The sequence below is a fragment of the Hetaerina americana genome, unplaced genomic scaffold (genome assembly GCF_022747635.1).
Source record: "Hetaerina americana unplaced genomic scaffold, ioHetAmer1.1.p SCAF_7, whole genome shotgun sequence".
NCBI lineage: Eukaryota > Metazoa > Arthropoda > Insecta > Odonata > Calopterygidae > Hetaerina > Hetaerina americana.
Window position 1 is genome coordinate 70,887,622 of NW_027287316.1, and position 17,324 is coordinate 70,904,945.

At 40.5% G+C, this 17,324-nt stretch overlaps 1 protein-coding gene across 4 annotated transcripts in view; it reads right to left on the minus strand.

Annotated features, from left to right (window-relative positions):
* phtf (putative homeodomain transcription factor) overlaps positions 1-17,324 on the minus strand; it is a 135,059-nt gene that overhangs the window by 24,070 nt on the left and 93,665 nt on the right. For all 4 annotated transcript variants that reach the window (XM_071594772.1, XM_071594773.1, XM_071594770.1 and 1 more), the window contains one exon: positions 3,013-3,156. In XM_071594772.1, the coding sequence (XP_071450873.1) occupies positions 3,013-3,156 (144 nt within the window). The remainder of the gene's footprint in view (positions 1-3,012; positions 3,157-17,324) is intronic.

Consider the following 17,324-nt stretch of genomic DNA (forward strand, 5'->3'; position numbering starts at 1 on the left):
TTGCAGGTTTTCCGGACGCAAAATTCCACAAAACTGAACGTTCAACGAAATATATCCCCCTCTTGCACAGAGTAGGGCATTTTACACCTAATTACGCCAACAGAGAAAGGGTGAATACCTATGATGTATAGGAACGGGTTTTTCCCTTAACTGGAGGAGGTCCTATCTTGCACCTGACATGTAAGGGTTATCAGCGATATTTTGTGCGGATATTATGTCAAGAACGACTGAAGCTTTGCCTTATCCGAGCGACGGCGCTCTTTGTTAGTGATTTCATAAACAATGCGTTCCGAATTCACGTCTCTTTGATTCATGTCCACGCGGTAGAAAATATTTGGGACTTCATTATGTTTAAAAAACACTACGTGTAAACATTTGAAAGATCTGCGGGGATATCTCAAGGAAATTAATAACTGAATCTTAATTGTAGCGACAAAGGCTTCCAAAATCAGCTTATTATTTTTTTATCGATGAAATTCAGAGCTTTCTGCATTGGTATCTCGGGAAACAAGGTAAAGAATGTGGTTTATTCAGTATGTAGCGGAACCCCTTTTTCAAAAGAATGCTCGTCGCCACTTACAATTTTGTAATGCCACTTCTGAACAATGGATGATATAAAGCAGACTTATTTTACATTCAACACGCCTGACCTTATTCCATTGGCTTTCTTTCTGCTGTGAATTTTAAATGCTTAGTTTATAGTATTTCATTCAATTAAGCGAATTTTACAATAACGTACAGCTCTTGTATAAGGGATAATTACGACAATCGTAACTTTTCCAAACAACCCATACATACTCCTATGATTGTTCATTCTTCGATGCACACTAGAGATTACGCGGAGAGTCAATTGCGGTACTTATGCGTGAGCTCGCAATCTAGCTATAACATCCTCTGTGAGGTTAAAATTGAAAACGGAACTAATTTTCTGGTAATAAAATGTTTGACGGCGATCGTGTGAAGTTATTTTTAACAGATTTTTTGAACGCCTGTAAGAAGCCATTAAAAGGTGGTGTCTAAGGACTCTCCATCTTTTTCTTGGAATTAATCTTGTCGTGAACAGCCACAAGATGCTTTTGATGCGGGGCCCAAGTGTGTTTTCGATCAGTTTCTTGCCAGCCACTTCTGGGCTTTTGTGGGAGCGTGTGATGAGTTAGTCGGTCCCGGTGTGACATCAGTCTCCACACGAAACAGTCTCCCAAAATAACCCACCGGGAGACCAGTAAAATATATGAGCGAGACCTCGTATACTCGTATGTCATCACCGTGGAATTAATTCATCCTTAAATAGCGACAGAGAGTTCATTCTTGTGGGGTTGTGTTGTGTCATTTAGACTCATTCTTGTGGGTTTGTGTTGTCTTTGAGACTCATACTTGTGGGTTTGTGTTGTGTAAGTATTCTACAAAACCATATCTGTGGTATGAAACTGATTGCTTCACAAATAACAAAAAATAAATGAGTTATTCGTTAGTTTACTGGTTTATTTAGCGTTTTAATTAGTTTGCTTTTTTTAACTCCCCGATTAATTATAAACATTATTCAGGCCAAAAGAGCTCCCCTCGTAAATTTGAACTTTACATTTGACCCTTACATTCTTGGCGCACCTCTTATTAATTATAATATTTTACAGTTATTAAGTAATTTCAGCAACGGTCAAAATAATAAGATGTTCACTAAAGCTAAGTTTAAGATCAGATCACAATGGACTACTCTTGGTTTTTATTTACCATGATTTTTCTTCAAGATGCTATCGACTTTTGAACTGAGCACAAGAGAACCTTGTAACCTTTGGCCTAACACCAACTTCCTCAAACGTCGACCCACCGTTTTTTTTTTACATGACCCCTCTATCCTCCCACAAAGGATTCGATCCCGAAAAATTTTTCCTTAGCTTAATTAGCAGGTGATCACACTGTCACTCCGAACCATCCTGCAGTAATTTTTAACCAAGCCCACCGAAGTCTATCCCATACCCACCACAAAGCCATAAATTATTATCTACGCGAAAACATTAAAACTTGGTGAAAAACGAGACAAAGGAATACTTTTGGCAGGTGAAAGGGCAGGGATAAAACGAATAACACTCGCATGTCCTGGGTATTCCTCGATTGAGAGATGTCATCAATATTAACAGTAGCTCAATAAGGACGTTGTATCCATCGTCCACCTGCAACTGTTCCCGAAAGTCTCCTTGATAAGTGAGCAAACGAGTTTTTCTCGTTTCCCTATAGCGTGCAAATCCCCACACATAGGTCAGAGGGTAAATCACTACCTAGGCCAACTACTCTGTAAAATTCTGCAATCCAAGAAGTAAATATCGCTTGGATTTTGGCAGAGGGCGCTCCTCAATGTTGACAGTAGCCGCACGCCCTATTCTCTCAGGCAACACGTTTCATCCATGCGAGAAAATATTTGAACGTAAAATGGCAACATGAAGAGAAGCATTAGACAATAAATTCATATAGCTCCTGCATGAATCCATTTAAAAATTTTTCGAGTGAGCTAACATCATCCCAAATATTAAAAGTGAGCACTAATCTTCAGCAAACAACATCGATTTTAGTAATTATGAAGAAGAGTATTATAAAATAAAAAATAAAGTAACACACAAAGGATGATGGCTCGGCAAATCTTATGAAGAAAAATAAGTAGTAGTGGCAAGCATTAATTCATTCGTGGAACTTAACCCAATCCACCGTAATTCATTCTGTACTACGTGTTTCAATTCCCAAGCATCACCATCAGGTAACAATACAATTAAAAAAACATGCCAACATACTGCGATATTGCAGTAAATACCCCACTCCGGAATATTATATGTGTAAATTCCCTGATGAAGATGCATAAACATTGAAACGCACAGTACGGAATAAATCATCCTGAAAAATACCATATGCATTTTTGCGAAATAGTTACGAAGAAATATCGTGTTGCGAAGAAAAAGAACTTTAGGACAAATTCATCACATTCAATAGACTGAATATTGAAGGGGGTAAGTTTTGGATACTAACCTGTTCCGTGATGAGGACGGATAAATTACGATATTTTCGGTTGATTTTAGTCCCAAGAGTCATAAACCTCAAAAGGAATATCCCAAGCAGCATGGACCACATCAAGGCTTCGAGGTTGTACTGGGAGTGCAGTCGCACGGAATCCTATGAAAAGAGAGAACGGGCAAATTAAACTCCACTCAGCATACTCCATCACCACTCTAATTACGGCGTAATAATAGCTTTAAGCGAAGAGGTCGATAGGTGAGGTCAATTACACCATTTAAGACATATGGATAAATTTGGCAGAGGTAGGATTTTCAAGGAATGAAGAAAGGGTGGGGAAAATCCCGGCGTCGGCATTAGACTACTCTTAATGATAGGCACCATAAGGTCAATCAGCTTAACCGACCCGAGGGATGGTACCCGAAGAGCTCTCCACGTAGCACTGAAGAAGAAATCTGTTTCCCAGTACAAATTTTCTGCCACCGCCGGGATTCGAACCCGGGAACACGGGATGGGAAGCCAGTACACTTTCCACCGCATCAGCACTATCTCCTCGACATGCTGAGGAATCATATCATAATACTAAGCCTAACAGCTAGCTAAATTCATACATTGGTGTTGGGGGTCAGTTCCTTTCCCTGTGCCAATTTCAGTTTTCCAAGAAGATCTGGTACCTGAAAGGTCACTAAGAATAATTAGTAAGGATCCCCACCTTCATCACCCGGAATATTGGAAAAACGTATGTTTTTCCCTTTTTCTCAGCCTTCAAACACTCTCCCACTCTGCATCCCTTATCCTTTCCACCTGGTGCTGGCACCCCCCGCCACACACCTTTTTGGTGGTTCGCGGGATATTTGAGTAGATATTGATGAATAGAAATCGGACCTTCCTGTCAGTATCCCAGGGCTTCATACCGGACTACCATGCCCTTTGCTCGCGTTTCGATTAACGCGGCAAATCAACATTTCCCCTAATTACCGGCTAACCCACAACATTCGCCGGCTGGTACAGGAGCAAGGAACAAATAGCTTCCGGTCATTCGTCACGGTTGGATATACGTGTATTTTCATTCATCATAAAACCGTAGAAAATCGTGAATGAAGGGAATGAAAAGTTACGGAATCACACGATTATATTCCAAGGAGGACGATTCAAATTGAATTTCCAGCGTATCCCTCGATCCAATTCGCCCCTGGTTAGAGCCTCTCCCAGACCGATGAGATACAGGAACTTCTGTTCCCTCGTGTTCCCCACCGTGGGAAATAAAAGGAGTGATACTAAAACGGTTGCAAAAAATCTCAACGGCAGGACGCATTAAAATAAATCAATTTCCAAACATTTACCGAACAGGTCTAAATTCGTGACCGAACGCGACGCATTCTAAAGGAATCAATGTCAAAAGATTAATGAAAAAAAACTAAGAGGTTCGATTTAAGGTCATTTGTGATTTAGAGGCAATAAAGGATGCGTTTAAACTAAAAAAAGCATATGTGATAAAAAATGTCAAAACGCAATTTTGGAGCTGGTATGAAAAATTTGTAGACCCTGGCTAAATAGGTTGGTGCGCACAGTTGAAGCTGAAGATACAATATCCTGCAAGGGCTACATCTTATACGCATTTATTTGGTAGCCTACGGTTTTGGTAGATTTTGGATGGACACAAACTTAACGCTCCAACGTTTCTTAGCCTTTCAGTCTTGATCTCGCCCAATATTAAACCAGACCGCGCATTAAAATACAGGTACACCCGGAACATCCTTCTTCAATTCAGCACGCATTCTAGCTCCCTTCATTCAGTATGAGATACCTACTCTTTTCCCTTCCCCCCCTCTTACTTTACGTTCTCCCCTTACAGTCTTCGACATTCCATTGCCTATCAAAATGCTCTTCCTCCTTCTGCCCTTGGATTTCTCCCAACAATCCTCTCTCCTTCCCCTCCCATGCCACCTCGTTTGTTTTCCTTTGCTTCCATTTTCCTTTTTCCATTCTCCTCCACGCCCAAATCTCAATAGCCTTCAAACTACGCTTGCCGCCTTGCTTCATTCGCAAAGTTTTCACGCCGTTAAAACCACGCTGCATCAAAGGTTTCTTAAGTGGAAATATAAACACAATGTTAAAATACGGAACTTACGTCTTCAAGATACAAATTCTGACACAAAAAATTAAAAAGAGCACGGCAAGAGGAATCGAGGGAAATAAAAGACAATATCTACGAGTTTCAGCATTGGTCCACTTTAATCACTTGTCATAAATAACTTCGACAGAATTACTATTCACAGAAAACCTCCGTGGATAAACTATGGAACGCAGACTGCACATGAGGAAATGGTGGCTGATTCAACCAAAAAAATCTAAAAATATACGCGACGAACTTTGATATAGCGTCAACCAAGGAAAATTCTGAGTGTCATACTGATTAAGTAAATCACATGTACATCACATTAATTATGAATGTGTTTAATAATACTATACGTTAATACTCAAAATTCTGACACTGATGAATCCACCTCCATGAAGGGGACATTGGTTCCTTGATCAATTTCAAGGGACCAATTGGTCCGTGATGCGTTAGGTATTTGTTAGCACTTTTCAGTTTCCAGCCATTTTTAGTCGCTAAGGGACCACTTTAATTAGACACCAAGGGACCACAATTAAATAAAACAACAATACAAGTTTTAAAATTAACATCCGACATATATTAATAAAATATACTGGGGCGATGGTAGGTCAAGTTTCGTCATGCATAATCATTACCAATGGTCGAATTTCAACTTTTAGCACTGATTTTAATATAATAATTTATTGGTGAATAGAGCATTTACGAGTACTATATAACTCAATAACATCACATACGGAAGCACCTAATACCTTATAACATCTGACCGAGTTAACACAATATATAACCAACGATGAGAAAAAAACATGAAAATTCGCTTTTATTTTTGGTGCGTTTATTTTTTGATCAGGCAGTCTTTGAATTGATACTAACAACTCGACTAATTATTAGAGAATCCCTGTTATCACCATATCAAATCCCAGCCACAGTCAACTCAGGCTTGAGGTTACCACGTAATGCGTGTTCTCTGAAACATGTAAGTCGACGCTATAGGGGTAGCAGGCAAGCGGAGAAAATGTCCACCATATCGGGCTTAAAGAAGTAGCGGGGACAACAAACAAGCATTTACGCCTCCATTTCGCGGGCTTCGAGATAAATTGCATTTATTTCTGCAATGGGGCACTTACGAAAGACTCCTGCTTTTGGGGAAAATTCCGCGACACCTTAGAAGAAGAACATTTATACATCTACTTCCAAGTTCACAACGTACGCCGCAACGGGTAAAAACCCAAGCTTAAATAGACGTCGAAGAGGGAGGGCGAGTTGAGAACTCCCACTTGAAATCCCAAATTATCATTCATTCATTCATTTCATCTTAGATGCGAAGGATGCAAATTTGTACCACAAAGTGGAAGCATGCTGTATTAAAATTTTTCTCGTCCATGGAAGAATCAGGAAAACGACCGAGGGCATATCTACTACTACGTATTACTCTACTTCTATTACGAGTACCTTTCTCCTACTCGTAACTACCAATAGAGCAAGACTTTTTATGCTCACTCATTAATTTTTCAAAACTATTTTTAGGTACTCTACCTGGAACTAGAAGTTTGAAAATACAGCGATTTGAGATTAAATGGATCGATTTAATTTAAAATAGAGGTGAAGAAACTATGGTCAGCTTCGTAAGTATGTAATGCACGCGTCTTAACCAAGGGGTCTTACAAGATCGAGAAGGCAAAAAGGAAAGAATTTTCCACGGCGACAACATGTGAACAAATCACGTCAAAGACCCTGTCACAAATAAAAGAAGGAAGCAAATGATCGCAACAACAGCAAACGAAAGGGCACAATCAACCTAGCGCGCACGGGTGGACGTGTGGCGAGGGAGGATAAACCGACGGCATTGCGCGAAGCCCTCCCCGCGGCCCCTCGCAGCGCGCCCACGGTCGCAATGGCCGGAGCAAAACCTTTGCCAAAACCATTGGCTCGGAACGCCGAGCATTTAACGCATCCGCATGCGCCTTCCGCCACGGCGAAACGAAACGAAGGAGCGCTGAACTATTTCCAGATCCCGCGATAATGCCCCCAACGGCTCCGAGAATCCGGAGTGACGAAACGAGCAATGCATATTTGTACCAATATCCATTCCTCTCCCCCAACCGAACACTCACTCCATTTCCATCCCAAAAGGGAACAAGTCGCGGCCATTTCAAAGGCATCTCTCCCCACTTCTCTCCCGAGGAGATGGAAGGAATTTCCGAAGTGTTCCTCGCGCAGCTGCTCGATCGGATTCGAAAGATCGACTACGAGCACTGTGATAGCCAGAAATTTTCCCTACGGAAGGCTGGATTTCCGCCGCTGGGATACCTACCAAAAAGCGCTTTTGGGTCTCGGAATGCTTGAGTCAATCAATCCGTAAGCATCCCCATCCTAGCTGTCTGGAGTGACCCCGTTCGGTATTTATTGGCATACATATAAAATCCCAATTCCAAGGGATTAATTTTTCAAACGCGATGGAGTACATTCATTTTACCCACATATTTTACTAATCTAAAGCAGGAAACATACGTATTTTGATTACTTTTGAAGTTACTTCATAGTCATTATCTTTTTCGGGAGAGGTCTTTCCGCAACACTAGCGTAACTACTCCTTGCATGTAGGTTTACGACAGTACTGAAGAGTATCGACGCACAATCTTGACTAGATATTTTGGGAGTTTAAGATGAAATCACCGACGGATTTTCCGGTATTGCGATTGTTTCTAGGCTCGTGTGCACATTTCAAGAAAAGCAGATGCGTCCAACGGGTGGGGCGATAAATTATGGTTTCCTTAGCAGAGGGGCCAGCAGAATCTTTTTACGTCTTAGCTACAAAAAACTATGCATTGCCCCGTGATTGGCATGCCACACTAGTTTAGGCCCTAAACTACTTTTTTCTTCCCTCTTTCGTTCTAATTACCCACCAGTTTTTAAAGGTACAAACGGTATCGATCCCGTTATACTACTACCAGCGATACCTTTCACAAGCAAAAGCATAAAAGATTAGTAGGCATTAAGCTGGTCCAGCAGTACACCATTAGGAGGATAGACATCAATAAATATGTATTTAACTTCATGTCAAATTAGACGAAAGAAATAGAATATTTACTGTGGTGAGCTTAAAAAATAATGGCTGCATCAGCAGGATTTTACATTTCTGATAAATGTATTTTTTATTAATGAATTTATTTTTAACGATACTAAAATTAAAATAAAATGTGACCCTTCATGGAATATCTCTACAGGCGCATTTCAATTCACAGCATTTGACCGTCGAAGCGAGTGCGTGAAACACGGGCGCAAAAGCGGGTAAGGCCAACATCATCCGAGGTAGTGATTTCGGCCGTTTATATCTTTTTTGACCCAGAATGAGGGAACGGTTTGCATCGTGACCCACAGAAGGGGGAGATCGGGAAGACCGAAAGATGCAAAACCACTAGGAAGAGCAATACCACGGAAACTCAGGAAAACATCCAAGGCGAACCGGTGGAGGGCGGTGACCTGAAAATGATTAAAAAACTGGTCGGAGGGACGGGAATTCAAGGATTAGTACCTTTATGAATAACGTCGATGAATTTAAACAGGATAATTACATTGTATTCCTTTCCAGACATGCACCTCGCGGACAAAGTAATAAGACTTTTTCGATCAACATTTTTTAAATAAAAATGTTGTCACCACTATATTGATACGTGAATTTTACACACCGTCGAGCTTAGTGGGTGAACCCTATCATCACCTAACGAACCGACCTTAAAGTTGGTTACTGTGTTTATGTGTGCGTGTATATATACATTTCTGCAGGAGACATGGGTTAATCTTGATGAATACTTGGTTTGGAAACTACACAAGACGTAGTCATACATGCAAAGGCCCGGGAATTCAGAAAGGTATGAGTTAGACTACATTATGGTAAGAGGAATATTTAGGAACAGAGTGATTAATTCCCAGTTTCATGAGAGCGGATGCGGATTCATGTATTAATTTAGCACTAATGAAGAGTAGCGTCGGATTAGAGAGGAAAAAACATAGAAGACGGTTGTAGAAATGAAATACGGAGGTATATGCCGGAACGATAAGGAAGGAGCATCAGCAGGCTGCAGGGAAAATCATAGGGAGGAAAGGGAGCTGAGTACAATACAAGAAAAATGAGAAAATATCAAAAAATGGATAGCGAAAGCCGCTAAAGAAAACTATTGGAAAAAAACAAGAAACCATTGATGACACGGACGACATGGTTACAAAATTAGACGAGAGAAATAAATGGAAGAATGCCAACACAGAGCAAGTAGAAAGAATAAAGAATTGAATAATAAACTGAGACGGAAAACCAATAGGGCGAAAGAAACGTGATGGAAGACACAGAGCGAGGATATGAATTGTTTATAAAGTTCTGGGGTAATGGGTGCAGGGCGTAGAAAGGTGAAAGCACTGTCAAGAAGTACGAAAAAGAAGAGAAATCGATTCAAACAATCAAAGATAAGTTTCCCTACTCCAAAAAAAGGAAAGGCGACCACTTGAGAGGAATAAAGAACAAGTTAGACTTCGAATGAAGCTGAAGTGGTACAAGGATCGTCAATAAAAGGAGAAGAGGTCAAATAATCACTTAGGGGATCATAAAGTGGTTTCCGAAAGGGGAGAGGCATGCGTGATGTCATTACATTAATCAGGTCACTAAAATATAGGATCATACAGTAAAATCAGGACGAATTTGTCGGTTTTTAAGACTGCGAAAACGCATTCCGTAGAGGTATGATCAGAATTAATAAATATATTGCAGAAAAAAGAATTAGATTGGAATGATAGGAGACTTATTTGCCACCTGTACGTAAGCCACTGTTTAAGAGCGAGTGTCCATTATCACCCATGCTTTCCAACGTATATGGGGAGGATATGTCAAAAGAGACATGGCAAGAACTGGGGATATGAATGAAAGTCGGAAGGATAATTCATGAAATCAGTTATGCTTGCGGATGATCAAGCTTTAGTCAAGGGTTTGCAAGCACCGCTGAGTCCATTGGGAAGTCAGTGCGATAGATTCGGGATGAGAATAAAGGCAAACAAAGTGTATTTGGTTTTAAGAGGAAAGCTAAGTTAAATACAGAAGGTCATAAGCTAGAGCAGGTGAAAAAGTTTATTATCTAGGAAGTGTTTTGGACCAAAATGTTCGAAGTGGTAGGGGCATAAGGAGATGCATTGCATTAGGGATCGCCGATGCCTCCATACGTCCATTCACTACACCCAAAATTCTCATCAGACTTCGTGACCTCGAAAAAGATGATGACCGAATCCATCCGACAACCGACATTCATTTTCGCTGATCATAAACCTGTTTCCAACATTCCCATTATTTTTTTAGATTAGCTGACGTAGTATACGTCGCAGCAATTTCACATGGTCGAATGATCTGCCTTCAAGGGAAGATAAATCACTTGATATATAGTTTCCACGAATTCCTATGGGTGGGTTCAAGTGAGATCTCGATCATCAGGTTGGGCAACTCTGGAGTACTGTGCCCATTCTATTGGGGAAAGACCCGGAGAGAGAGAAGTCAGTGCTCCTCCACTGAAGACATTGTTGCTTCACTCTGCTCACCATATCAACAGATTACGAATGTAAACACTGCGCAATCTTTTATTACCATTATTTTCCGCTTTATCTTCGTTGATCGAGTCACTAAAGCAAACGGAGCCACTAATACAGCTTCCAATAGTAGCTGATTTAGGAATGCGATAAACACATTAACTAATAGGGGCCAATTATTGCCACGTGAAAACACTTGAGTAAGTTGAGGCCAAAGTACAGGAAATCGCAGCTTCAATAGACGATGCCACGTTCTTCGAATTCCCTCCACACAGCAGTAAATAAGGCCCACAATATATATATATATATATATATATATATATATATATATATATATATAGATATATATATAGATAGATATATATATATATATAGATATATATATATATATAGATATATATATATATATATAGATATATATATAGATACATATATATATATATATATATATATACATATATATATATATAATACTCCTAAAAATCGAGGAGAAATCATATGATTTCGCGGAACGATTTGACCTACTTTTCGCGCAATCTATCATTTCAGAAGTCATCCTCAAATATCATTAAACCAATGTTATGTAGCATACGTTAACGCATCTAAACTGTATACGGTACCTTACGACAACCTTTGCGTCATCAAATATGACTCGAGGAGCGTCGAAACGCGCATTTGTAAGAGACACGAAAGCCAACGATTGTCTGTTACCACTATTGCCAAAAGTAAGTGGTATTAAAAACAATGAATTTTAATGAAGAAGCCATTCCCCGATAAATAGCCATATTTAATTTCTTGCGCCGAGAAAGTTAAAATCAGATTATTTCCCACCGTCTCAGTCTTTTGCCAAGCAACAAGTGAGTTAGGGAACAATTTTTCTCGAAGAACTTGTATTTCCTCAGTTTTCTCACCCACCTCCCGTTCGCTTCGGAAATCCCTTTTGTTCCACGACGTCGGGAAGACGATTTCGTGAGGAGCTGGGTGAAATGCATGGGAACCAAAACATCTGCTTCCAGGGTCATGAACTTTGGCATTTCTATGATATCAATCATGCAAGGCATAACAGATAGAGAGAGCGACGTTGAAAACACAAAATCTTCCACAGTAAGACTCGGTCACACGCTTCCGCAAAAAGCAAACTACAAATCTACTCGACCACTTATACCAAAATGGATTCCATGGGATATAAACTGCAGGAAAGCTGGCGTCTTCATCAAAGCCTAAGGCCATCCCTCTCCATTCTAAGTGGTTACTTTTCATTCCGCCTTATCTCCCCCTCATACCCAGATCCCCGGTTCGTCATCCTTGCGTCAATATGAAGAGCGGCTTAAATATAACTCCCGCATTTCCACGCTCCCGGATTTTTCAAGCGAAAAAAATAACCCCTCGCATAAGTGTGCTCATTCTCGCGATTTTTGACGGAAGCTCGAAGGGGGGAGTGGAGAGGGAATCCCGTGGGCACGCACTTTCCGTGAAGTGAGTGGCAAACAGGGAGCGAAGCCTTTGATCAAAGCGATTCTGACAGATCCATAATTCAAGCGGTTGGGAAACGTCCGATGGACAGTTTTCTTCTCGTGTGACATCTAGAAACGTTGAGCTATAATTAGACTATCTAATGACCAACCTCTTTGCTTACGTTGATCTCTTGCGTAGGTATGAATAACAGGATCATGAAGTGGTATCTCGCGGTTGTCTGAAGCCGCATTGGGGAGGGACTGGCTGATGACGATCAGAAAAATAATTAAAATGTGATAGGATGTTGTATATGAGTACTGATTAGTAATTTACAACCAGGTTCTCTTTCACTAGTCTTCTATTACCATGAGTAAGTCATAGTTGCGCTGTGAGATCTTAAGACTCATCATAGCATGGGTATATCTCAAATGACAATGCTCTTTAATTCGTATTCCTTAACAGCAGAGGATTTATTAAAATTCAACCATGATTTTTTCCGCTGGCTTCTTCTGCACCGGAATCAACGACTATTGATTCCTTAGTCCAGCATACGATAAACGCAGTTTATTGTTGAGGGTGCTAATAAGAACTTACGACTAGATTTAGATGGGGTTTCCAGGGGCTACATGATTAAAACAGGCACTTTTACATGATTTCCATTCAGGCCATCTGTGCACATGAGAGACGTGAATATTTCATTCTCCGTCACGATATGAGGGCAGCTAAACTATAAAATAAAGATGGCGAAAAATGCACACGTTAATTATCTATGTATGTGCTGCATGCTGAGTTGCCTCTAAAGCGGTCCCGGTAGCTTTGAGAATTGACTGGATGAACTTTAAATTTCGTACACACTTCTGTGCTAACGGGACCACTAATTGTTTCCGCAAATAAGTATCCATACTCAAAGACTGTTTAAGACTACGTGTATTTTAAGAACCCCATAAAGTTAAAACTTCGCCTAATAACTCTGAATCGAGAGAATGCCATTGTTGACGAATACTCTTTAACGGATGGGCATTCACCGAATACCCAGGCCACCACAAAAAACTCATATTTCATTAGTAACAGAAAACTGATAGAAATCGGTCGTTCTGAGAATATTCTAGTCTTAGGGATTCGTCTATGTCCGGCATATAGCCTACTTAAGCTGCCAACTACTCGAAATACAACCCCAAAGAGCCACGGCAGCTTAAAAGATTAGCTCCAATCGCTTTTACGCTGATAAACCGATATCAGTCACAAGCATCGAGTAAAAGGCACCATAAAATGTCTGTTGCGTCCTCAATTTCCCAATAGGGTAATATTTCCAAGGCTAACATGTAACTTATATTTCGACTTCGTCATTCAGATAACCACCGCCCAGTTCAACTGGGCAGTAAAATTTCCTCCGATTACTGATCAAAAATTAATTAAAGTCATCGGTGTTCTCTGATAAACAACATGGAGCAAGTTAACCGAAAAAATGAACGTAACCCGATGACAAAATTACATCCGTAATTCTCTACCCTTTTCTTTTGTCATATTCAATTTTATTTTCAGATTTCCAATGGCACGGAAGAAATCCTTATAATTTTCAACAACTTTAGGGGTTATAACCTTTTCGTGATTTAAAATGAGTTTCTCATTACTTGTTATCCGTCACCGCGCACTGATGAAAACATGAGAAGGCAACATAAACATTTTGATGATGTAATTATTTCTCAGGCTCTCTTTTCCATATCAAACATTGATAAGTCATAGTAAACAACCCCAAGTTTGCTTTTGCAACCGAGGTTAAAGCTCAGTTCGTTCAAACAATAGGCCAGCCCAATGAAGAGCCGAAATCTCGTACTTAAGTTGGGGATGGAGGGATCAGTTGCATTCCTCGTACCTCTCGCAGTTTTCCTTAAGGTAAGGATTAAGGTCTCATAAAATCACGGGGAGAGAGTTTAGTAGATCTACCCGGAAGAATTACAAGGATTCGAATCCGGGAACTTCCCAATACCATATAAATACATGAATTATCCAATTAGTCTGGGGGTTTGAAACTCTCTTGGATGGTAACTACCTTGACAATAGAAAAATCGTTAACAGTCTATCACCAAGATAGCATTTCTGGAAAAAAACTGCCTGTAAAAATTAATTTTTAAGGAAATGGACTTCTAAATAGTATACACTAAATACTATTAGCGCAACAGAATTGAAATTACAATAGCTTAACGATTCAATTCACTAGCCCACAAAAAGCACTCACTCAGCATCATTTTATCCGGTGGTGTCGCATAAGTATAGATATAGTAATGATAAAATATTTCTTTTTAATTTTGCTTTTCCGTCATCTCTTTCCACATCTGCTCTTTCCTAAGAGCAACGACACACTTGGGGGACCACTGTATTGTGCTCTATCTCGCCCGCTCTGACTCCATGACACAAACTTTAAAATTCTGCACCGTTTATATTTTAATTGATATTTTAGCACCCTGCAAGCCACATCTAGGTTGTGCGGCACGGGGTGAATATACACCAGACTAATTTTGAACCGAATGTGACCCTGTTGGGCAATACTGTTCTGATTCTTTATTGTTCGTGAAAAAAATGACATCTTAAATCCATCTGTTATATACTTAATATCTCTAATTTGATTCACATAATCGCCCCTACCGCAGTACGATGGGGGTGATATTACAATTCAACATTACTACTAAAGAGGCATCCTTCCAATTCACGCAAGAGATTTAATCTGTATTGAACCTTTGCTCCGTGAGTGATTCCCAGCTTAGCCGCTCTAATATTTTGGATAAGCTACGAAGTGTATCATAAAAAGGTTTAACAAATCTAGCTCCTCTACGCGGCACGCGATACAATTCGGCAATCAATCCAACTTCGTGAGGATCCCATATTCCAAACGAGGCCTAACCAGCGAAAAATAACATTTCTCTTGAACCTTTTCAACACATTTTTCCAGTACTCTTCTAATAAATCCTAATTTTTGGTTAGCTAGTCCACATATTACCCGTGTGTGTATGTCACCTAGGAGAGGTCGTGATTGAACATAACGCCTAGGTTTTTAATCGAGTCTACACATTCCATTTCGGTGTTCCCGATGCAGTAGGCATTCTGGAGGGAATTGCTTTTTTTTCAAAAATTCATCACTACGCACTTTTTTAAGTGTAATTTTAGTTGCCAAGCGTCGCACCAGCGTTGTACCGTTTAATCACAACGTCAGCCGAGGAGAGTATACTTCACGGCATTCCGATTACCCACACGGTATGCCTGCCATCTCGTTTCTAGAAATTTCACCTACGCTCGAAGGGACGGAGACTACAGACGCATTCGGAGTGGCCGAGTTGAACTGAAAACGGAGCCGACCGCCGGGAAATACATTCGATCTTCCCTCTTCCAGACACGGCACGTGCGACGCCGATATCCAGGCAGCGACGGGATGACCTTCTCCGTGACATTCACTTCGCTATCCCTGTTGACTTGACCACAATCGCGAACCGATTTCCACTCTTCGCGAGAACTACTGACTCTAGCAAAAAGACAGCAAATATCGAGAAGGGGCCGCAAACAATCTCATTATTCCAATGCGTGCCACCTCACGTGCGGGAGCTCAAAACTCTGATGCTAGAGCCACACGCGGTGCTGCGTTCGAAAAAGGTTGCCAAGTGTCGCGCGGGCCGAGTAGATTGAATTATATTCAGTTCCACGTCTGAGATATTTCGCTGATTTCAAGTAAATACGCATTGGTTCATAAAAGTAACGGACGCATACGGCACGCCCCATCAGCAGGTACACTGTCATTTCGCGAATCCGTAAGAATTGAGACCAAAACGAGAGAACTAACTACGTAAGAAAAGAGAACGCACTACAGGAAATAGGCGGGATCCGCGTCAGGTCCCCGACACTTATGCTAAGCAACGTCATTTGGCAATGCATGTCCCGCAGCCACAGTTGAGACCCGTCTGTTCACAAATACCTAATAATACTTATTAAACGATGTTAAATGATGCAACGGTTATACACAAGTTAACCCAAACCAGGGAGAACATTCCGTGCCCCAATGTATAAAAGAGTAAAGGCACAAGACTACTTGTTCACCAAATCGTTGAACCATTGACATTGATTCAGATCTAAGTTTGGAGAGACTTTTCCATTTAAAAGATCACACGCCCCGCATAATCCAATGATTACATTTTATTCATTATTAAAAATGAGATGCCAACTGACTTTTCTGTAAACGCACAAAGACTCACACAATTAAATGAAATATTCGGTATGTACCACAATGCATAGTACATACATAATTCCCCGAAAACCATCCGAAGAGAAGCCAATCCACCAACTCAAAGCGTAACGAAGTTTCGATCTTAGGAACTTGTTCATGTTCTCAAAGTCAAAGTCTTGATAAGCTACACAATGATTCATTCCATCAATGTTCCTCGGAAACTTATGGCTTCACTGGAATCGCCCAACGACACCACTCAATTGTGGATACGACATTACGCTGATTATAATGCAAAGTGAGCCGTGGGTTCGCTAGCCTACCACCAATTCGTCCTGTTTGACTTCCGTTTACATCCGTGAAACCGTGTTCAAGAAAATTACACCGAAAAGTATTACTATAAATCTTATTCTGCAGCAAGAGAAAGTGCGGAAATATCTAAGCTAGAATTAATTTGTTCGGCGCGTTCATTTTCCATGATAGCGAATAATGAGAGGAAAATCTCCACAGCCCAAACTACTATATTGTTATCACGAGGAAGGAAAATTGTCGCTCTACCTTTTAAAACCACTCTGAATTCAAAGTATCTTCCCAGGGCGTTCAGGAAAAATAATAAACGATGACGCTTCACAGGGATCACAACTAATCCTTATGATCACTAATACGTACTCGTACATTTCATCAGATGTAACTGGCAATACAGCAAGGAAAATTCTATGGTTCACCCGCCGCGACGACGACCATCGAAAACCCGAATAAAAACTGCAAGCCCATACACGCAACACAAAATTAAATTCCGGTTAGGGAAGGCAGTAGCCAGAAGGCAGCAGTATCTATGGCAGTGGCCCGAGATTCCTGAAGTTCTGACGTCGGCATGAAGTTTCTGCGCCAATGGGAACAGTAAAACCTTTTAAAAAAATCACCTCTCATGATGAATAAAAGAAAAATAAAAGCAAGTCGATTTGATGCAGAAGCAGGTTTTCT